This window comes from Dromiciops gliroides, chromosome 1, assembly GCF_019393635.1.
Source record: "Dromiciops gliroides isolate mDroGli1 chromosome 1, mDroGli1.pri, whole genome shotgun sequence".
Taxonomy (NCBI): domain Eukaryota; kingdom Metazoa; phylum Chordata; class Mammalia; order Microbiotheria; family Microbiotheriidae; genus Dromiciops; species Dromiciops gliroides.
Window position 1 is genome coordinate 542,704,647 of NC_057861.1, and position 23,968 is coordinate 542,728,614.

The 23,968-nt window shown below is 36.5% G+C and overlaps 2 protein-coding genes and 1 pseudogene across 2 annotated transcripts in view; 1 reads left to right on the forward strand and 2 right to left on the reverse strand.

Annotated features, from left to right (window-relative positions):
- The window catches only part of RSPH10B (radial spoke head 10 homolog B), a 64,663-nt gene extending 44,480 nt beyond the window's left edge, over positions 1-20,183 (reverse strand). Inside the window, 6 exon segments of the mRNA XM_043998469.1 lie at positions 2,877-2,962; positions 5,847-6,020; positions 14,766-14,851; positions 15,916-15,961; positions 15,963-16,152; positions 20,047-20,183. Of these exon segments, the coding sequence (XP_043854404.1) occupies positions 2,877-2,962; positions 5,847-6,020; positions 14,766-14,851; positions 15,916-15,961; positions 15,963-16,152; positions 20,047-20,183 (719 nt within the window).
- Positions 3,402-3,929, forward strand: LOC122737324 (annotated as a pseudogene).
- A 2,762-nt stretch (positions 20,184-22,945) lies between the features above and the next one.
- Positions 22,946-23,968, reverse strand: part of PMS2 (PMS1 homolog 2, mismatch repair system component) — a 42,010-nt gene continuing 40,987 nt past the window's right edge. The window contains 1 exon segment of the mRNA XM_043976087.1: positions 22,946-23,753. Coding sequence (XP_043832022.1) covers positions 23,610-23,753 — 144 coding nt within the window. The 3' untranslated portion in view covers positions 22,946-23,609.

Genomic DNA, 23,968 nt, shown 5'->3' on the forward strand with positions numbered 1-23,968 from the left:
TATCTACAGAACAGCTACAAAGAAATATTTGGAGTTTACTATCTATGATGATGGTGATGTGTTCCCCATTCCTAGGAGGTCTTAAAGACCCCAGGAAAAAGCAAAGTCCTGCTCAATCTGCTGATGAACCTGCAGAAAAGCTGATGAAACAATGGGGTATAAATGTAAATATTAGCAAAGATAAAAGGAAAACTGATTCATATGCTTTGAACAAGATGCAAATGGCTAATGAATTTTTAGGTACCAGCTTTGAAAAGAATTTTTTCAAGCACTCTTACTGAAAGATTATAACTGAATTAATATTTTTTGAGAGAGAAGATATAATTATTATCTAGTAAGTATGGGATATTGCTACCTAGCAGGCAGGTAGGTAGAACAGTGGCTATAATGCTGGACCTGGAGTCAGGATGACCTGAGTTCAAATCTGGCTTCAGATACTTATTTGCTGTGTGACCCTGACCAAGTCCTTTAACCTGTATCTGCCTCAGTTTCCTCATCTGTAAAATGGGGATAATAGTAGCATCCACTTCCCAGGGTTGTTGTGAAGATTTCAGCTGATGTTATTATATATATATATATATATATTTGCAGGGCAATGAGGGTTGCCCAGGGTCACACAGCTAGTAAGTATCAAGTGTCTGAGGATGGATTTGAACTCGAGTTCTCCTAAATCCAGGGCCAGTGCTTTATCCACTGTGCCACCTAGCTGCGCCAGTTGTTGTGAAGATAAAAGTAAATAGTATTTTGTAAAGTGCTTTATAAATCTTAAAGTGCTATAATTACTACCTATTATTATTATTATTATTACTGTTTTTATAAGAACATATTATTTTTATGATTTTAAATGCAGCTATTAAATAAAATTATTTCAACCGAAAAGTAACATCACAGTAAACATATGGGAAGGCAATCTAAATATAAAATGCCTTATTTTAAAAATTAGGGAGGGGAAGGCTGTACCTTTTACAACATTGTTTAAAAAGAGAATCTAACTATATAAGTGTTACAGAAAATTGTCAAAAACAAAACAGATTATTTCAATTATGTAAAACTGAAAAGCTTCTGCACAAACAAAACCAACATAGCTAGAATAAGAAGAAAAGCTATGAATTGAGGAAAAAATCTTTGCCTCTAATATCTCTGATAAAAGTCTGACATCCAAAATCTTTAGGGAATTGATACAAAAATATAAGATTAAGAGCTATTTCCTAGAAGATAAATGATCAAAGGATATTTAAGAAATAGCATTCAAGTGGGAAAAAAGCAAACTACTAACAACTACATGAAAATATATCCCAAATCAATTTTTCTTTTTTCTTTTTCTTTTTCTTTTCTTTTTTTTTTGTGGGGCAATGAGGGGTTAAGTGACTTGCTTAACACAGCTAGTGTTAAGAGTCTGAGGCCAGATTTGAACTCAGGTCCTCTTGAGTGCAGGGTCAGTGCTTTATCCTCTGCGCCACCTAGCTGCCCCCTCCAAAATCAGTTTTTATGATCTCCATCCATAAAGTTGGCATAAATGGCAAAAGATGGAATAATATTGGAGGGGGTGAGGAAATACATGTATACTACTATAACTGTTGGTGACAAGTAGGATGCTATAGTAGAAAGAATAATGTATTTGAAACCAAAGGACCTAGGTTCAAAACCCACTTATGTCACTACCTGTGTGACTTCAGGCAAGTCACTTAACCTCTGAAAATGAGGTAATTGGCCTCTAATCCTTTCAGTGATAAATGTATGATCCCATGAACCTAAGAAGTTGTGAATTGTTTCAACCATTCTGTAAAGTAAACTGGAATTATGCAAGAAAAGTTACTATTCATGTCTTTTGACCCAATGATACCAGTACTTGATAGCAAGAAAGGTTCCATGTACAAAGAAACATTGTAAATGTTTCTTATAGTATTTCTTACAGCATTTCTTATAGTAGTAAAGAGCTCAAACAAAGAATGATACTATTAATTGGAAAACAGATAGAGAAATTGTGGTATCAATGTATTATTGTAATATGAAGTATAATGAAAATGAGGATTTCAGAAAAACATAGGAAGACTTGAACAAATCGATTAAAATAAAGAAAAGAACAAGAAAGACAATATATACAATGTCTGATAGAAAAAGTGAAAGAATTGAATTGAGATCAAATAAAACGACCAATGTTGGTTCCAAATCATTGACATTAAAATACAAGTTCTTCTGTTAAGAAAGAGGAAATCTTAAGTGTAGAATGTTATATGCTTCATTGTGCACAGTTAATATATTGAACAGTTTTATTTAACTTAGTTGTTGGTTGGTTGCAATTGCAGGGAGTATAGGTTAAGAGTATTTTAGGGAAGTGATTCATCAATAAATTTTTTTTAAAAGGGTGCCTTACAGAATAAAAAAAAGTACATTGTGAACTTTATAGCTCAAAATTAAACTATCATTTTAAAAAAAGAAAGAAAGAAAGAAAGAGTGTGAATCAGAGTCAGAAGAATGAAATTCAGATTCTGGTTCCAAAATTCACTGTGTGATCTTGGGCAAATCATTCTCTGGTGGTTCATGTTTTTCAGCAGTTGAATAGATCAGATAATCTTCCTCACAGAGTTATTATGAGAATCAATTGAGAAAATTGTGAGAAATCTTTGTATCCATTAAGTGCTACTTACATGTAAACCATTTTTATTAATGTGATATTTTCTGTTGTGGTTAGGAGATTTTTTTTTTTACCAATACTAGAGAAAACACTGAGGATCTATGCAAATATCCATCTCTGTCTATACAAAAAATACCTCTCATGTAAATGATTTACTTTGCTTTATGTAAATAGCCTCTGATCAAAATATCTAAGTCCATAACTTTTCACTCATAATTAAAATATAAAAGGTTATACATACCATCTTATGCCCCATCCTTTTTTGATATTGTAGACCCAATCTCCTTCATACCAAGAGGTGCCATCTTGGTTGTAATAAATGGAGCCCTAAGATAAATAGTAGGATTTTTAAAAAATCAAATCTTCACATGTTACACAATTCCTTTTCTTCTTTGAATCAAAATGCAAAAGTATATTAACTACTACATATCCTTAAGTAGTAAATACATATTAAAAGTGAATGTCATAGTTAAATATGATACAATTATTCTGCATTTTAGCTTTACCAAAACAAAGATAGTGGGGGCAGCTAGTTGGCGCAGTGGATAGAGCACTGACCCTGGAGTCAGGAGAATCTGAGTTCAAATCCGGCCTCAGACACTTAACACTTACTAGCTGTGTGACCCTGGACAAGTCACTTAATCCCAATTGCCTCACTAAAAAACAAACAAACAAACAAACAAAAAACAAAGATAGTAACAGGTTGATGCCATCATTATTGCTGCCATTGTGCCAGCCTGTTTTCTGATATTGGTAGGGGTCAAAAATGTGTGATAAGCCAATTTGAGAGCAGACTGGATCCAGCTTTGTGCAACATTACTACCAGTTATTTGATGATGACAGAACTCAATCAGAATAATATACATTGAAGCATCGTGCTTCATGTGGGAAGCCATTCCGTGGCAAAATAACAATTGTGGAGAAATCATCTAGCCTTCTATTTCAGAAAATACCACCCAGCAACCTATCACAGAACCAGCCCATTCCTGAATGCTGCAGACTCAGTATGACTGTGAAATAGCCAAAGGCTGATGAAGACCCCATCACAGGATTCCATCAGATATTTCTATTAAAGAATATCAACAATGCTTGGGTTAGCAGCAATGATATGTGGAGGATAGCACTGAGCCCCCTCTTCCCAAGGCACCATGTTATTTCTTTATCCCTCTTTCTCATCCTGTTATTCTTCCACACCTCTACAAAATACTCCAAACATCATACACAAGCCTGCCAGGCTGCAGTGGGTGGAAACTGGTGGCAGCATCACTACTCAAGTGTGTCATACATAAAATAAGACTAGCTGGGCCTGACAGAAGTTCCTGTTATACTAGTGTATTCCTTAGAAAGACTAAATAATGCAAAAAAATTGCATGTTATTTTTAATGTATTGATAAATTGCTCTAGTAATTCACAGAAATTAAGGAGAAAGCAGCAGCTATGTATAAAATGAGATATTGAATTGTTCAGCTGTTCCAATGCATCATTATACAATAAAACCCATGAAAAAAAAATTAAAAGAAGATCGTGACAGTAGTATATATCCTATTAACTTCATAGGGATACTGAAAGGATCAAGGAGATAATGTCTATAAAAGGCTCCTTGGCATAAAGGTGTTGTGTTAAGGTATAATACAATTATTTCTAGTACTATTTTGATAGCCATTGATTCAAATATATACCAAAAGGAACTGTTTTTCCCTTATTATGTAATTTGGGGTTTCTTAACCATTTCATCGATCCCTTTGGCAGTATAGGTAAAGTCTTTTCTGAGAATAATTTTTTAGAGTATAAAATAAAATTCATAGAATTACAAAGGAAATTAATTATATTGAAATACAGCTATCAAAATATTTTTAAAAGCAAGTTTATGGACCCCATGCTAAGAAGCCCTTATTTAAATTGTATGTTAACAAGAAAGTATAACTACCATTCATTTTTCCAGTATCATTGAGAAATGAATTCTTTTTATATATTTGAATTTTGCAGATAACAAATGTATCTTTTAAAGCACTAATGTGTCTTTCATTTGAACCATTTGGTTAAAAATCTTTCTAAAATGCATTATATATCTCTTTGCCTTCTTTACCTATTCTGAAGAGAATTTAACCTCTTTGTTGACTCAAGGTCATCATTAATTACTGTACTGAAATCCTAAATAGTGACATCTTTGAGGACTATTGAAGTGTATAGAGTGATTTGTCTATACATTAAATCAGGGCTTCTAAAATTTTTTCTATTTGTGACCTTTTTTCACATGAGATATTTTTATGTGACCCTGGGTATATAGGTATATAAAATAGGTGTACAAATCAAACATTTACTGCCAAATTTTTCATGACCTGCACATTCAATTATACAAGCCCACATGGGGTTGCAACCCACAGTTTAAGAAGTTGGGCATGAAATGACCTAAGACTAAAATGTTATATTAATTGGAACAAGCTAGTAATTCTATTCCAGATTGCAGAAAGATGTAAACTCTTTAAGAGATGGGATTATGTTTGCTTTTGCTTTGTACCCCTTTAGTACAGTGCTTGGTACAGAATGCATGCTTAATAAATGTTTCTTTTTTTTTTTTTTTTTTTTTTTTGGTAGGCAATTGGGGTTAAGTGACTTGCCCAGGGTCACGCAGCTAATAAGTGTTAAGTGTCTGAGGCCGGATTTGAACCCAGGTACTCCTGACTCCAGGGCCGGTGCTCTATCCACTGCGCCATCTAGCTGCCCCTAATAAATGCTTCTTGATAAATTATCTTTGCATCTTCCATGAGTAGCATAGTGCCCTGTGCATAGTACGTGCACACTGAATATTGAGTTGTTTTTTCCTGATAACAGAAAAAAATATAGAGAGATATAAACAGACAGAAAAAATATATAGATATAAATATAGATATAGAAAAACTATAATTAGGCCAGGTCTCTTCAAGTAAAATAAAGAAGGTGGAGTTATTTAACTGGGTAATTCCAATAAAGTTTTCATTAACCTAAATTGCCCTCAGATTATAGAAAACTATTCATGTACTGGTTTAACTGTTTTACCTAAATGGAATTTACTAATCTTGTACAGTATCTGAACTGAACAAAATGAAAACTTCCACTAAGTTTTGTCACTCCTTCTTTCCCATCCTTATGTTTGGGGGACAAAGAGGAAACAGTTCTATTCATTTAAAGATGGGAATCCTCAATATATTTCTATTTTTAAAGAATAACATACCTTGCCATGCCTCTTGCCGTGACACCACTGACCAATGTAAGATATTGGTTGGGTGCTGCATTTAAACATTCCAAATCCATGTCTCACTCCATTTGTCACTTCTCCTTCATATGTGCTACCATCAGGCCATGTGTAAGTACCATGATACATAGGTATGTTCTTAACAAAGTCTCCCTAAAATGATAATATTAATAAAATTGAAACAAAGTCCATAAATGATTAAAAGAAAATGTAAATTGAAGATATTCTGTTCAGAAATTTATATCATAACCTATCATAATACCATGGTCTCTCTCTTTTTTTTTCTTTTTTTGCAGGACAATGAGGGTTAAGTGACTTGCCCAGGGTCACACAGCTAGTAAGTGTCTGAGGCTGGATTTGAGCTCAGGTCCTCCTGAATCCAGAGCTGGTAATTTATCCACTGGGCCACCTACCTGCCCACTCCCCCGCAATGGTCTCTTTTTGAAATGTATCTTTCCAACCTCCCAGCCATTCAAAGGAATTTCCAGACCCCTTCCTAACTTTTTTCCTTTCCTTTTTGTCCTCACCTATATAATAATTAAAACTTCCCATTTCTAAATTTCTTTAAGGGGCATCACCATTTTCTCTCTCATGACCCTTTCCCAGGATGAGACTCAAGACATACAAATAGATTAAGGTATTGGATCCTTGACAAAAAGATATGTTTATGCACATGAAAGAATTAGTTCCTTTCAGAAAGGAAGAAAGAGATAAAGGTCAAATGTTCTGCTTCTGTCTCTGTGTTCACTGTGTGCAGTGACAATATATTTGGGATCAGGAAATAGCAATTGTCCAATTATGCCACTTAATCAAAGCAAGATTTAGGACTAAATTAGACTTTTTTCCTGGCCATATCATGAAGTTAGGGTAAGGGTCCTGTAATCAGATATCTACAGTAGTTTTCTGTCTTTTGGCAGGCTATCCTTTTTGCTGTTGTTTAACCCTTTTCAGTCACATTTGACTCTTCGTTTTCTTGGCAAAGATAATGAGATGGTTTGCCATTTCCTTCCCCAGCTCATTTTACAGATGAGGAAACTGAGGCAAATAGGATCAAGTGATTTGGCCAGGGTCAAACAGCTAGTAAATATCTGAGGCCAGATTTTGAACTCAAGTCTTCCTGACTCCGGGCTCAGTATTCTGTCTACAATGCCACATAGCTGCCCAGGCTAGTTCTTAGTCTTTTCTCTATTCTCCTTTCTCTCTGTCAATGAAACTGGTCAAACTCGATAATCCTCCTCTGCCCAATACTCCCTGTTGCCTCTTTGTTCATTTATCATTGGGTGGCTCCACCACAGCATGTTTTCACAAAGTTAATGGTAGCTTGAACTTTTCTTGGGAACTGCCTGTCCATATCTTTTGGCCACTGGGGAGTTGCAGAATTATTTGGGAAATGACATGTTCTTATATATTTAAATCAGTACCCTTTATAGCCTTGGATCTTCATACTTTTGTCAGAAGAATTGTTGCAAAAATGTTTCCTAATTAAGTGTTTCCCTTCTTTTTTTTTTTTTTTTTTTTTTTGCGGGGCAATGGGGGTTAAGTGACTTGCCCAGGGTCATACAGCTACTAAGTGTCAAGCGTCTAAGGCCGGATTTGAACTCAGGTACTCCTGAATCCAGGGCCGGTGCTTTATCCACTGTGCCACCTAGCCGCCCCCTCCCTTCTACTTTTAACTGCATATTTTGCTTGTGCAAAAAATCTTTGTTTTATGTAATCAAAATTGTCCATTTTATCTTCTACAATTATCTCCATCCACTGTTTGGTCAAGAATGCTTCCCTTATCCATGGGTATGAAAGGTATAGACTTCCATTCTCCTTTTAATTATTATGATATGACCTATTACATCTAGTTGACGCTAACTAGTTGAAGTTTTTTGTAGTATATGATGTAAGATGTTGGTCCAAATCTAATTTTCTGCCAGACTCCTTTCCCACCTTCCATTGGGCTTTTTTTCATAAAGTGAGTCCTTACCCCAACAGCTGGTGTCCTTGAGATTATTGAACACTTTGCTAGTATGTTAATTGCTTATGGATCTTGAATACCTAATCTGTTCCATTGATCAACTTTTAAAATTTTTAACCAGTAACAAATAGTTTTGATGTCTATTATTTTGAAGTATAGCTTGATATTTGGTATTGCTAGTCTCTCCCTTCCTTCCCACTCTTTTTTTTTAGCATTTCATATTTTTAGAATTACTTATACTCTCTATTTGGCGGGGGGCTGCCATTCTGTGTATTTTATATTTTTGCAAATATTCATCTGTTTATCAGTTTTGGTGGTGTATAAGAAATAATTTATAATAATGTCCTTTATTTGCTTTGCATTTGTTGCAAACCCTCCTTTTAAATTTTTTCTTGCCAATTTGATTTCCCTCTTTTTATCAGATTATCATCTTTTTGGTATGTTTTTTCAAAAAGCTACTAATTTTATATATCAACTCAATGGCTTATTTTTGCTTTCAATTCTGTTGCTATATTTTATTTTTGTATTTTTTGTATTTTTGTGCCTTAGTTGGCTTTTTTTATCTGTTGCTTTTGTGGTTTTTTAGTTGCAGGCCTAAATTATTGATCTGTCTTTTCTCCTTTTTCTTGATTAAAGTGTCTACAGATAGATGTTTTTCTCAAGATACTAGAAATAGGATCTGGTACTAGAAGGTTCCATTCTAGTCCCTATTTTATAGATATAGATACAGACTTTTCCAAGGTCATATGAGACCCACGCATTTGAATTCAAGTCTTCTGGCTCCTAATCAACTATTGTTTCCATTATAAAGCACTGGAATTGTACTCTATTACACCTTAGTTTTGTGGTGTTGAGTTACCTTCCTCCCTGTGCTACTTTAATCTACAAAATTCAACAAATTCTTTCCTGTGAAAAAGCATTTTTGAATCTTCATAACTTTCTGATTAAAAATGCAATATGCAGAATTACATGATGCTAAGAAAAATATAGTTCAGGACCATAATTATCTGTTTTACCTCATATTTTAAATCCATCAGCCCAGATATAAGGTCCCTTGTCCATGCATGAGTCCTTCTGAAAACAGTCCCTTCAAAATGGAAAAAACAAAGAAATCTTTTACCTAGTTTTCGTAATTTTAAGCTACACTCTGCTCTATAGTTTTAGTTTTTTTAAAAAAAAATATAAAATGTTTTTATTTATAGTTTGGGTTCCAATTATCATTCCTCTTTCCTCCCTCCCCTCCCCTCTCCCTGAGGTTGCAAGAATCAATATGGGTTATACATGTATGATTATGTAAAACATTTATAGGTTTAGTTTTTACAATATAAAACATTTTTTATCTTCTTTTTTTGATCATTCTGTGATTTCAATATTTCAAAAACTTTTCATCCTGCATTTCAAAGCTCAAGAACTTATATATATTTTATTAAGATAGGTCTCACTGAATCACTTTGTCTAAAGGTTGGGAGTGAATATGACTGAATTTGCAAAATTTCTCACCCACCAAAAATTTCCGTCCCCCCCAACTTATTTAACTTATTACTATATAATTTCCTAAATCTAATTTATTTTTTGTTAAACTATTTTGAACCAGTCATAATAACCTCTGAACAAAAGTTACAAAAGAAAACCTCTGCATATATCTGTACTTTTATTCCTTCAACTTTGGCCCAGGGCTGGCCTCCGAGCTTTCCCATAGTGTCCTGGTTGTCAGTGAAGCTCAGTTGGAATTCCAACCCCTGATTTTTGGTGAGTGTCCCTAAAATTGACCAGATGTATGGCAAACACCCACCTCACAAAGTGCTGCAACACAGGATGAGCAAAGATGCCCTCTAAGCTAAGGATCAGAAGCTGAGTGGCTGTGGTGGTCAAACAAAAACTTTTTTCTAGAAAAAGGTCTAAGGGGATGGTGGTCAATAAGAATGTTCAGTATTTTTAACCGGGATGAGATGAGAAGAGAAAAGGGCCAAGGATCAAGTTCTGAATTTCATTTTTTTCTCTTAGTAAGAAAAAACCCACCTGCGAATTATAATCCCTGCTTTCATATTTGCTGTTTTGGAAAGGAAAAGGCGTGAGTGAACCCAAGCCCCATATGATAGATATGAAGCTTTTCCCAATAGGAAAAGTATTGTAATTTTAATCAGATACTTAATGAGATTTATGGTTTTTTTCTAATGATTCCCTTATTCAGAAAGCTCACCCGGGGAACCCTGACTATTAGTACTGTGTTTAAATAGATTCTGACAGCTTGGGTTCCCAAGGCCAAACTGGGATGGGGAATTAGGAATACTAAATTGTAGTAAGGGTGAGCCCTTACATGTAGGAAGACCACCAGTGGCTAGGGTTGTCTGTTGTATGGCTCGAAGGGAGGCCTTGCTTCTTCTCCCCCTACCCTTATACAAGGGACACTTACATACCTGCCAGGAGAGGAAGCAGGAAGTTGGAGTTGGAGTTGGAGGCCACTCTCTGCTCTCCTCAGAGAGAGGGGGTACTGAGTTAGAATTAGTATCCATCTATCCCTTCAATATTGTTAGCCCTGGGGATATGATCAGGTTCCATCTAACTTCTGAATACTTAGACATTTGAGGGGAGGCCAGGAGGGGTCCCAGCTATAAGCCTCCATTTTTTTCCTTCTTTTAAAGAGTAGAGCACCTATCTGGTTGACCATAGGCCTAGTTAAATGTTTGAAACAACATGAAGCTATGTGGCACAAACTGACCATCCTGAAACCCAAATTTATCCAGGATTAAAACAGATCTGAAAGAAACTAGGCCCCCCCAAATTAGAAAAGGTTAGTTTGTAATTCCCAAGACCAAAGTTGGGCACAACTCAATCTATGGTAAGTCTCCATGAGTGTTTCCTGTCCTTGCCTCTACTCTACCACCACCTCTCTCACACACACTCAGTAAATTAGGCTGGTCCATGAAGAAGTAACCTAAATAAACTATGATGGATTTTTTGAGCTGAGTGAACTCAACCTGCTCATACAGAGGAAGAAGCACTATGTTTTCAGCCCGAATTCTTGGATTGGGACTTTTGTTCTCTGGCCAGTTTCATCTGACATGTTTGGATGAGTTGGCTTATAGCCCTCCTAGAGTATTGGGGGTCACATTGGTATTAGGTTTCTTGAGCTGTCCTGGCACAGGAACCCGAGTGCTAGGCTATCCCTTGTTTCTAGTTGTGGCTTCCAGGGCTATAAGGAGGGCACTGCTGGGCTCTTTCTCCTTGTACACTGAACAATTATTGGGAGTGGTTCTAACAGGCCATGCTTGTATTTTGATATGCTTGATCTGGCTTCGGGCACCCAGTTGTTGGAGCTGGCAGTGGCTTGCAACACCTTTGCTCAGACTCTGACTGGCTTCATATCCATTTGTGAGTGTTTGTGCTTCCTTCCCTACTCTCCCGGCTTCCATAGAATACCATTAGAATGTGAGTTCCTTGACAGAAAGGACTATCTTTTCTATTTGTATTCCAGTGCTTTGTACCCAGCGTTTAATAAGTATATGTATTTGTTTGTTCATTCATTCATTAGCTTCTGGCCTATGTTAACAGAGTGAATGCTGGTTATCGTAGAAAGACCTCTCTCTGCCATCACCACTTCTGCATTTATCTGAGCTGGTACTGGCTTCCCTAGTTCAAACCCTCTACCCCCTACCATTACCTGCTTCTGGTTCTTTGTTGTTGTTTTTTTAAATATATTTTATTGATGTCATTTTTTAACATCATCATAGTTTCCCCAAGTATGTCTGCCCTCCTCCCAGAGAGCCATCCATAAAAAAAAGTTTACAAAAAAACCCCAATTTTCCTCCTGCAGGCAATGAGGGTTAAGTGACTTGTCCAAGGTCACACAGCTAGTAAGTGTCAAGCGTCTGAGGGCCAAATTTGAACTCAGGTCCTCCTGAATCCAGGGCCAGTGCTGTTATCCACTGTGCCAGCCTACTGCGCCCACAAATAGTATTTTTAAAGAAAAAGAAAAAAGAAGAAGAAAAAAATCCTCACACCTACTGATTATATAGAAAAAAATCCAAAAACATGGGCAACATGCAATACTTTGGGGATCTCTCATCCATTTCCACAAAGTGGTGAGTTGGGAGTATCTTCTCTTGTCTTTTCTTTGAAGTTCTGCTTGATCTTTATAATTTTGCCACCTTTACTTTTGATTTTTGTGTGTGGTGTGGTTGATTCTTTCCATTACATATGTTGGTAATCACGGTGGTTTTTTCTTGGCTCTGTCTATTTTAGACTACTCAGTTCATGTAGATCTTTTCCAAGTTTTCTCTGTATTTATCACATTTATCACTATTTACAGCACAGTAATATTACATTATTCATGTACCACAATTTGTTTAGCTGTTCCCTATCGGATGGGCGTCTACTTTTGTTTCTAATTATTTACTATCACAAAAAGTGCTACTATAAAAATTTTGGTGTATATGGGGACCTTTCTTCTTATCAATGGCTTCCTTGGGGTATAAGCCCCAACTCTGGGCCAAAGGGTATGGACATTTTAGGTACTTTATTTGCATAATTCCCACTGCTTTTCAAAATAGTTGCACCAATTCACACTCCACCAAAAATGTGTTAGTGTGCCTGTCATCCCATAATCCTTCCAACATTAACTATTGCCATTTTTTTTCGTCATCTTTGCTAATTGTCAGGGTTCGAAGTAAAATCTTAGGGTTGCTTTGATTTTACTCTCTTATTCTTATTAGTGATTTGGAGCACTTTTCTGTGGTTGTTAATACTTTGCAATTCTTTTGAGAACTATTTGTTCATATTCTTTGACATTTTATCTATTGGGGAGGGCTTATTAGTCATATATGTATGTGTATATATATAATACATATAAACATTGGTTAGTTTATTTATCTTGCCTGGGTGCCTTTTTCTTTCTTTTAACAGTTCTAGACTGGATTGGAGGAGCTTCTGTTGCTTTTTGGATTTATGATCACTGATTTTTCTGGAGCCATTTTCGGCTCTTTGCTGGAGTTTATGTAAGAAAGACAGACTTCTCTGATCTCTTATAAAGCTATCACAATCAGAAGTCCACAATCCCTATTTTTAAATATGAGGAAACTGTGGTTCAGAGTAATTACATGATTTACCCATGGGTCACATAGCTGATAAGTGTCTGAGGATTTATATCCAGGTCTTTCTGACTCCACATCCAACATTCTATCCATATTTCTCAATTACAAATAAACAAAAAGATTGTTTATACAGTAGTAGGAGCCCAATTGAGATTATATTTTCACCTTTAGATGAAGATTTTTCAATGTTTCAGTAATATAAAGTTCTCTTGATTAGAGGCCAAGATGGACTTAATGCTTATTATTTTTACTTCTGTTCTACAGCAAACAGGGAGATTCTAGGATATATAGTACGGTTGTTACTATGATGCTGGCAATGTGGAAGATCTGAAATTTGAGCTGGTGACTTGCATGGTGTTACTGTAAAGTAATGAAATTAGTTATCTAGGAAGCATTTGGAAGTTTGATTACTGTATTATCAGTGCATGTACTGAAAAAATGCAAATTGGATATGATTTTTGCATATCAGCTTAAGATTGATAAACAACCAAAATAATAACTGGCACACTGTCCAGACAGTATTCTAGTATATCAAAGTAATAAAACAAAACAAAACACTTCTAACCTAAGCAAAAAAGAAATGCAAGACATGCTTCTGTTTCTATGCCCATGAATTTCAAAGAACTAAGCACAAAGGAGTTCTCTTAATTTTTTAACAAAGATCTAAAGTAATAAGAAGGGGTTGTATATCACATAGAAATTGGGATACAAAGAGTATTTAAATAAAACAGAACTAAGTGTGTTGCTTGGTTTTGAATCCAAATTTCAGCAGGACTAATGACAAAGTATAAAATGTAAAAAACTAATTACTATTAATGAACAAAGAACCCCCTATTTTAAAACACATCCTTTTTCATTTCAAATATCCAAAAGAATCTGCAATCACTCATTTGAACATATGTTGGGGGAAATCAGTCACAATTAAAGTTTAATGGTCAAGCCCAAATGCCTGTAGCTATTAAGTCATGTGACAACTCTATCATGTTTGTTTTAGGCTTTAAGTTCATTTCAAAAATATCTCCTGTTTTCTTATTTCTCTGTGGCTTCTGAATGGCCCCCTACAAATCCTTACCAAATATTCATACCTTTTAATCCTTTAATATGGCGGGAAAAGCTAAATAACATTGTATACCACTGAACCCATGCAAACTATGGAATGAGCTCCAATTTTAAAGCAATAAGCTACACCAATTTAATACATAAATGAAAGACACAAGTAAACAACTCTGGGATCTTTAAGAGACAATTATTTCCTTAGCATCCCTAAAACTGTTATATCCTATAGGTGCTTTATAAGAAGTCAGACTTGTCTAGATAGTTTACAGAATATTAATGAAATGCTATTTATAGGAGGGCAACAAGCTCAGATAAACTGGCAAAGTGTTAAACTTACAGTGCTGAGTAAACATGTAAGGGGAAAAAAAGTTAAAATCCAAAGTTGGTACGATTGGTAACATGAAGTTCTATTTTGCCTTTAAATACACATGCAAAGTTCCTACTGAAATCATGTAGAGGGGCAGCTAGGTGGTGCAGTGGTTAAAGCACTGGCCTAGATTCAGGAGTACCTGAGTTCAAATCCGGCCTCAGACACTTGACACTTACTAGCTGTGTGACCCTGGGCAAGTCATTTAACCCCCACTGACCCGCAAAAAAAAAAAAAAAATCAGTGTAAAGTACAATCAGTGTATTTTCTGGGAATCAGTTACCTGATTTAGAAAACACTTAGTACTTATCTTGTTAAAAATCTAAGTCTAATAAGCGTCACACCCCAGTTGCCTGCAAAGGGATACAACTCAAAATTCACACTTCACTCTATATTCACTCTATTCACACTTCACAACTCACTCTGTATTCACTTCCTCCCTCAAAGTGGGCCACACCTTCTCCCTCATATAGTCCACGGACCTTTTCGCCTTCATAGCTGCAAAAGAAATAGAGCTTAACATGACAAATGGTATGACAAACAAATGACATAGATTTCAAAAACACAGTTAGTACCAAGTATCAACAATGAAAATTAGTACCTTATTGATAGAAACTATACCTTGGAATTCTTCTGAACATCATTATTACTTCCTGAATGAAATAGGGCACAGTCAAAAAATGAAAAGAATAATTCACCAAGTTGAAAAAAGTAAAAAGTAAGAGAATGGACAAAATAAATACCTTCAACAATATTTCAAAATTAGAGTAGTCAAAAAATGTTATAGACTATCCTATAAGGTAGTGGGCCTTCCATTATACCAGGGGTTTAGAGAGAGGTTAGATGGACCACTCATCAAAGATGTTATAGGGAAGATCCTTTCATTGGAAAGGGGCATAGACTTGATCTTCTTTACAATACTTTACAAACTCTAACATTTTATATTAAATATTTCAAATAAAATCAATATCATATGTGTATTGAGGGAAGGATAGAGACTTGTGAATCTGCTAGAAATGACTATTAAAATCATTTGAAAATTAAAATAATAAAAAAGGAAAAGAAAACTAATACCTATCAAAAATGGTTTATTCCAAAGGTGGAATTTTGCTACATAAATATTTTGCCTAACTAAAAAATATCTGATAATCATGACAGTCCCTTAAGGTCACCTATTATTGAAATGCCTCTTCCTTTCTGTTATTTCCACTGACACCTCCTTGTCCACTCCAAGTCATCTTTGAACAGCATTTCCTAATTAATCTTCCTAAAATAAGACTTTTATTAGTTTGCTCTCTTACTCATAAACTTATGTCCCTGAGTCTCCCCATCTTACTCATTTCTATTTCTATGACTTTGGTCATGCTGTTTTCCAACTCCTTTTATTCTCCCCCTCTTTCTTTTCTCTCCTCCTTGCCCCCTACATATCCAAATAAGACCCAGGGCAAGACTCATTGTTCCCTCACTACTCCCATTTACATTGATCTGGATCAATTCGGAGTATTAATCTATGATCTAGTGTGGGATCCTAACTACAGATAACCCATGGAGCTAAAGTCACCTTAAAACAATTCAGTTTGGTGAGAATAGGCTCTTCATAATACTGAGGTATCTCTATTTTGTATTTCTTCTGGCTTCTCTTCTTTGAGTGCCAGAACTTCAGGCTCTGGGATGACAGGAATTGTCTCCTGCTTTGCAATGTTGGACTCTGGTTTGGATGTGTCGGGGGGTTGGTCAGACAGAGGAGAAGGAGACAGGGCAGCTTTATCTGCCTTTTTATCTGCTTTTTTTCTTTTCTTTCGCCATTGTCTTTGAATGGCCTTTCAAGTTTTAACTTTTTAGAACAAATGTGTATCTTTGGCTGAGAGTTGATTGTATCTTGGGAGGCAGTGATGAATTTTACCTGGAAAACATTAAAGTTTCAACAAATTATGCAAGTATTCAGTTTCCCCTCTAAATTAGACTTTTAGCTTTAATATATAGAGGCACCATCTATCTGTCATCACCACTGTCATCATCATTGCTGTCCTCATCATTATCATAGTCGTTTTCATTCTTCTAAAAATGATCTAAAAGTGAATCCAAACTTCTGGGTATTTCAAAACTTTCAGAGGGAGAGAACACCCTGATCTTATGAATGTGAAGGCTATTGTATTATAAATGAATGAATGAAAAAAAGTGCTTATTAAAAGCTTACTATGTGAGGGCAGCTAGGTGGTGCAGTGGATAGAGCACTGGCCCTGGAGTCAGGAGGACTTGAATTCAAATCCGGCCTCAGACACTTAACACTTACTAGTTGTGTGACCCTGGGCAAGTCACGTAACCCCAATTGCCTCACTTAAAAAAAAAAAAAGTTTACTATGTGCAAAGTAGGGGCATCTAGGTGATACAGTGTATAGAGAGTACTGGGCCTGGAGTCAGGAAGATCTAAGTTCAAATCCAGCCTCAGACATGTACTAGCTATGTGACCCTAGACAAATCATTTAAATCCTATTTGCCTCAGTTCTTCATCTGTAAAATGGGGACATACTGGAGAAGGAAATGGAAAACTACTGCAGTATCTTTACTAAGAAAACCCTATGGACAAAGTCTATGGACAGGGTCAGACATGACTGAACAACAAAAATGTGCAAAGGAAAGACAGTTTCTACTCTCAAGTTCACATTCTAAAAGGAAGACAACATATGCAATAATGTGTCTGTGTAATATGTGTATTTGTGTGTTATGTGATTGTTATTATCTGTGTAATAAATATTATATACACACATTATATACACATGTGTGATATTGCCTCATATTAGATCTGCATGTATAATTATATGTGTATATATACTATATAATATGTATATATTCAATATATGTATGTGTATAATATACAATACATAATCACGTATATATAATCGAAACTATCATATATGTGTATGTATATTAGATATGCATATATAACACATGGGTAGCTAGGTAGCACATTGAATAGAGTGACAATCCTGGAGTCAGGCAGACCTGAAGTCAAATCTACCTTCAGACACTAGACCCTGGACAAGTTACTTAACCTTGTTTACCTCAGTTTCCTCATCTATAAAATGAACTGGAGAAATAAATGGCAAACCATTCCAGTATCTTTGTCAAGAAAACCCCACTAGGGTCACCAAGAGTTGGACATGACTGAAAAAAACCTAAACAATATAATACACAGACTCTCACTACGTATACACACTCACACACATATGTGAGTATAAAGACACCCACTCTTACATATGTTGTCTTCCTTCTAGAATGTGAACTTGAGAGTAGAGACTGTCTTTGCTTTGCAATGAACAAAGAAAGCCCTTAATATGTGCTTTTTAATTAATTCATTCGTATTTTAGCCTTCAAATTCATAAGATAAAGGCATTCTCTTCCTCTGAAATTGTTGAAATACTCCCCCAGTGTAGATATATACATATATGCATGTGTATATGTATATACACACACAGATATACATGCATTTATTTATCTATAGATATACAAACTCTTGTAGAAATATATGTGTCGGGGGCAGCTAGGTGGCACAGTGGATAGAACACCGGCCCTGGATTCAGGAGGACCTGAGTTCAAATCACAGATCTGTTTAAAGACCAAATGGGACCACAAGGAATTGGACATGACTGAAGAAAAGACTGAACTGAAGTTTTCATGATAGTGAAGAACTGGAAATGAAGTAAATGATTCTAAATTGGGTAATGGCTAAACAAATTGTGGTAAATTAATGTATTGAGTTATATCACTGTTCTGTAAGAAAAAAATGAATATGAAAACACATATGACTTATTTCATAGTGAAGGAGAACCAGCAAACAAAGCCATATACACAATGACAGCAACAATAGGAAAAGAAAGTGGGGGAGAGGGAACTTGGACAATGAGGTCTTAATCCTGGGAGTATGTCTTTAGAACAAAACTTCTTAAACTGTGAGTCACCACCATCTCGACCCCATATGGGGTCCTGTAACTGAATGTAGGGGTTGCAAAAAAATTGGCAGTAGAAAAAGGTCATGCATACCTATTTTATATAGCTATATACCCAGGGTCAAATAAAAATTTCTCAGGCAAAAAAGGGGTCCCGAGTAGGAAAAATTTCAGAAGCCCTGGGTCTGAACAACCAAAAGAACCTGAAACTGGGTATCATATAATTATAATGACCTGTACCTAACTCCAGAGAAAAGATTAGAAAATGTAACTCCTCTTCCTTTAAGAGCTAGGGGACTTTGGTGTGGAACATTGCATATGTTTTTACAGACTGTTGATATTGCTTAGTTTTGCTGAAGTCCTTTTATTCTTACAAGGGATGGTTTGTTGTTTTTGTTTGTCCTTTGTTCATCAAGGTGATGTCATGACTTGCACTGAATTGGATTTAAGTGAAGGAAGGCTGTGAAAGGTGACCAACCTCACTCTTTCTTCCAGAGGCATCTGGTCCAGTGGCAAGATATACATCAGGACAACTAGAGATGGCCCTGGATGTTTGAGGCAATTGGGGTTAAGTGACTTGCCCAGGGGCACACAGCTAGTAAGTGTCTGAGGTGAGATTTGAACCCAGGCCCTCTTGACAAGGCCAGTGCTCTATCTACTGCACCACCTACCTGCCCCACAAGGGATGGTTTACTATTTAAGAGAAGGGGAAGGAATGTATTCAGAAATGAAGGTGATATAAAACTGTTTCAAAAATCCCCTGTGAGATGTGTATTAAGTGAAGTAAGCAGAACCAGATAATTTGTAATAATATTATAAATGCAAACAATTTTGAAGACTTAATAACTCTGATCAATGTAATGACCAACCACCATTGCAGAAGATGATGCTCTCCACTTCCTGACAGTGAAGCAGCTGGGTGGAGTATTTCATTGAGAGTCCACACTTCCTAGACTCAGGAAGACCTAAGTTTAAATCCAGCCTCTTGTGTGACCCTGGGCAAGTCCCTTATCTTCTGTCTGCCTCAATTTCCTCATCTGTAAAATGAGGATAACTGCACCTACCTCCCGAGGTTATTGTGAAGAGAAAATTAGATATTTATGAAACATGTAAATGCTAGCTGCTATTATTATCATCACTATTCTTATAGACTCCATGCAGAATGAGAGACATTTTTGGACATGACCATTGTGGTCATTTGTTTTGCTTGACTAGGAATATTTGTTACAAGGTTTTTTGTTTTGTTTTGTTTCTTTTTTTGCCCATCTAGGGGACAGGTGGGTGGGAGAAAATACAAGTGTGTCATTTTTTAAAAATTAAATCACATTAATATAGCTAAATATGCAAAAAATTGTTAAAAGACAGCAATAAATACTTTCTGTTTGGTTTTTTTGGTGGGACGATGAGGGTTAAGTGACTTGCCCAGGGTCACACAGCTAGTACGTGTCAAGTGTCTGATGCCGCATTTGAACTCAGGTCCTCCTGAATCCAGGGCGGGTGCTTTATGCACTGCACCACCTAGCTGCCCCACAATAAAAACTTTTAAAAGAAAAAAATAAGCAATGAGATCTATTTATATAGTTGGTGGACTGCTCCCCACTTGGAAGTCTCCCACCAGAGGATGGATGACCACTTGACCCGGACGTTATATGGTATTTATAGCCGGATTCTCTTCCGGCATGGGTTGGACACGTGGCCTCTCTGCCCCTTTCAAATTCTAGGAGTGGACGAGGGATGTGTGTCTGCGCAGCCGCACTGTGCGGGGGTCCGCGGGCACACCAGCCTGGGGGACTTCCAGTCTACCGTAAGCCCTCCTTGTCCTGCTCTCACCCCCAGACCCAGACCACTTGCCTCTCCTAAAGCCTCACTGCCTCTCGTCCCCGGAAGCGGCATGGCGAATGACGATACAATTTAAAATCCTTCGGTGAAACAATCCCGGGGAAGCAGGCTGGGGACTAAGGTTCCAGGAATTACCTCCGGCTGGTGCAGCGTCCTGGAGACAGTCCGGTCTCTAGGAAACCGTTGTTAAGGAGCCACAACGCTTTTGGACCGCCCCTCCCTTCTTAAGGGACTCTTAAAGGGACCCTCTCCTTAGTAAGAAGAGCTTTCATGGATCGCTCTTTTTAATAAAGGGCTTTTAAAGGGACTGCCTCCTTTCCTTAGGAGCTCTTTAAACGGTCCCCGCCCCTTAAAGCAGGGCTTTTAAAGGTACCGCCTTCCGTTGCCATTCTCCGCCTGGTACCTTTTAACTTGTAAAAAGGCTGTACAGGGTCTTAGAAAAAACCTTTAAAATTTCCCCAAAGTTTGGAATGATAGAAATTGGTTTCCGTATTGACTTAATGTAGGGTCGATACCATTAAAAAGAGATTTGGGGGCGGCTAGGTGGCGCAGTGGATAAAGCACTGGCCCTGCATTGAGGAGTTCCTGAGTTCAAATCCGACCTCAGACACTTGACACTTACTAGCTGTGTGACCCTGGGCAAGTCACTTAACCCCCATTGCCCCACAAAAAAAATTAATTAATTAAAAAGAGATTTGGTTTCCAGGTAGCTCCCCCCGCCCCAGACAATGAAGGTTAAGTGACTTGCCTGGGGTCACACAGTGTCAAGCGTCCGAGACCGCATTTGAACTCAGGTCCTCCTGAATCCAGGGCCGGTGCTTTATCCACTGCGCTGCCTACCTGCCCCGGATAGCTATTTTTCAAAAGATATTTTCATGTATTTTGACAGGCTCTGAGATTTTATCAGTACCTGGAGCTCCCTATACCAAGGCACATTAGCCCCTGCCCAGTTGCCTGGGAGTGTGGAGAGGAGCAATTAAATGCTTTTATATTATAGAAAGCTAGAACTCAGGTCTTCCTTATTCTAAGAAAAGCTTGATCCTACACCACTCTGCCACTCTAATTAAACTATGCCAGAATTTCCCCATCTCTAAAGTAACGTTTTTATCCTTTTGATTTCCAAACATTTCCAATATACTTTCAGCTGAGAAATGAAATTCATAAACAGCCCTCTTGAAAAGGCTTAAAGATTTCAATCATTTTTTATCATAAAAGTATTTTATTATTTTCTAGTTACATGTAGAAATAGTTTTCAACATTTGTTTTTATAAGATTTCTAGTGTCTAGCTGTGTGACCCTGTGCAAGTCACTTAACCCTCACTGCCCTGCAAAAAAAAGAAAAAAAAAAAGATTTCTAGTTCCAAATTTTTCTTCCTCCCTCCCTCCCTCCCCAAGACAGCAAGCAATCTGATATAGGTTATATATGTATAATCACATTAAACATATTTCTGCATTAGTCATGCTGTGAAAGAAGAATCAGAACAAAAGGGAAAAACCTCAAAAAAGAAAAAAAAAGTAGAAATAGTATGGTTCAATCTGCATCTAGATTCTGGATTTTGAGAGCATTTTCCATCATGAGTCCTTTGGACCATTGTATTGCTGAGAAGAGTCAAGTCTATCACAACTGATCAACACAATGTTGTTGATACTGGATTTCACTCATTTTTTATCAAATAAAGCCAGCATGTGTCTGCCATTGCTGATCCAGATGTAAAGAGACAAGAAAGGTATGCTTCCTGAAGCAAAACTTTTTCTTGGAAAAAAAGATAAAATGAGTGTTTTTGTTGAGTTGGCAATGCCCTAACTTGCAATTTTTATCTAACCCACTGTGAGGCAGGCACTAGGTTTAGACTCAGAAAACCTGGGTTTGAGTCAGGCAATGCAACCTCTCTCTGAAGTCACAATGAGGCATTAAACTCTCAGAACTTGTTTATGAATTTGTAAAACTGAGGTATGCTGCTACCTATACTACCTACCTTGAAGAACTTTTTAAATGATCAAATTAGATAACTTATGAAAAGCACCCCGAGACTGCAGAGTGATATGTGAATTTAACTCATTACTATTGGTATTGCTAGTCCCAGGGCCAGGAAGGCTATGGCCCAGAAATTCCCAGTATTGCTGGGAGCAGTATATTGTTAGCAGAATTACTACTAGTATTGGTGGACTCAATGACAAAAAAAACAACCCATGGCCCAAAAAGGAAATTTCCAATATTACTGTGATAAAAAACAATTGAGAACTGACTAACTTCATCTATTTTCCTTCTCAGGCCAATGAATTGCCTGGGGCTGACCAGACCTTGTCAATTCTAGCTTCTGATTTTTTTGTAGATCTCCCAAAACTCTCCCTTCCAAAAAATCTCAAGCTTTCTTTACATACATTTGCTTGTCAACATAAAACAACTTACCTTATGAAACTATGAGATACTTAACCCTCCCAAAAATAATCTCATCACTCCTACAGCTTGTTATATAAAAGAAATACTGGTGAAACCTATGAGGTAACCAATTCACTTTTATCTTTGTACCATATAAAAACTGTCTCAACCTCACTCTTTGGGTATTCCTAGCAATCTGCTTTGTGATACTCTGAGTTATAACTCCTCTGCCCCATTTAAAAAACCCTAATTCTAGGGGGCAGCTAGGTGGTGCAGTGGATAGAGCACTGGCCCTGGAGTCAGGAGGACCCGAGTTCAAATCCGGCTTCAGACACTTGACACTTACTAGCTGTGTGACCCTGGGAAAGCCACTTAACCCCAACTGCCTCACAAAAAAACCAAACCAAAACAAAACAAAAACCCCAAACCTTAATTCTGTTATATTAATTGTTTTATTAATTTTCAGGTTAACAACTGGTAGCAATATATTCTGTTAGTATAGGAATTTTAATAAATACTCTGGTATGGGTGGAAAAAATATTCACTTTGTTATTGTTGGCAAGATAGTCTACATATTTCACAGGATCTGTCAGCTTTGTAAAAGCTCCTTAAAGAAAAATAACTGTAAAATTAAAAAATATAATCAGCTAGCAATTCTGTGACAATCAAAGATGAATGAGGAGGTTCTAGGAGACCTATCCTTAGAGTAAACCATAATTCCAAAGTTCTTGAAATTAACATTAGTTTAGACAGTATTAAAGTACAAACTAAATATATTTTCTGTGAAGAATGTGTGAATTTAAGCCTTATATAAACTTTTAAAGTATGCTCTTTATTTCTTAAAATATGTTCTTGGCAAAAAAAAAAATGTTCTTGGCTGCACATATATATATATATATTTTTAAAAATCAGTAAGAACAAGAAATTTCACAAGCAGAGCTAAATATAAAGATATTTTAAATATACACAGAAAATAATGTAGCGCACTGATCTTTGAAGCAAAAAATGTTTTACTTAAATCTTTGCTTTCAAAATTAGGACAACGCATGATAAAATCTGCAAATCTACAAAATGAGAATAATTTTATGCAAAATTATTCATTAGTCTTGAGAAATGACGTTTAAGCTAGCTATGTGCCTCATAGTTGGTCTTCCATGGGGGCAATTCCAGGGATGCTCAATCTCACCCATGTGAGTGATCAGTTTCTTCATTTCATTCTTGTTAAGAGCAGTTCCAATCATGACCTGAATTCAAAACATACACAAAAAGTTTTAATAATATTTTTTTCTTTGATGTGAATAGCAGGTATCTAAAAGTTGCCTTTTCCCTATTACAATTATTACAAAAAACATTATCAATCAATAAACATTTATTAAACCCCTACAATGTACCAGGCATTGTGAGAGATGAAGATACAAAGAAAGGCAAAACTAGCCCCTGCCACCAAGGAAGCTCATGC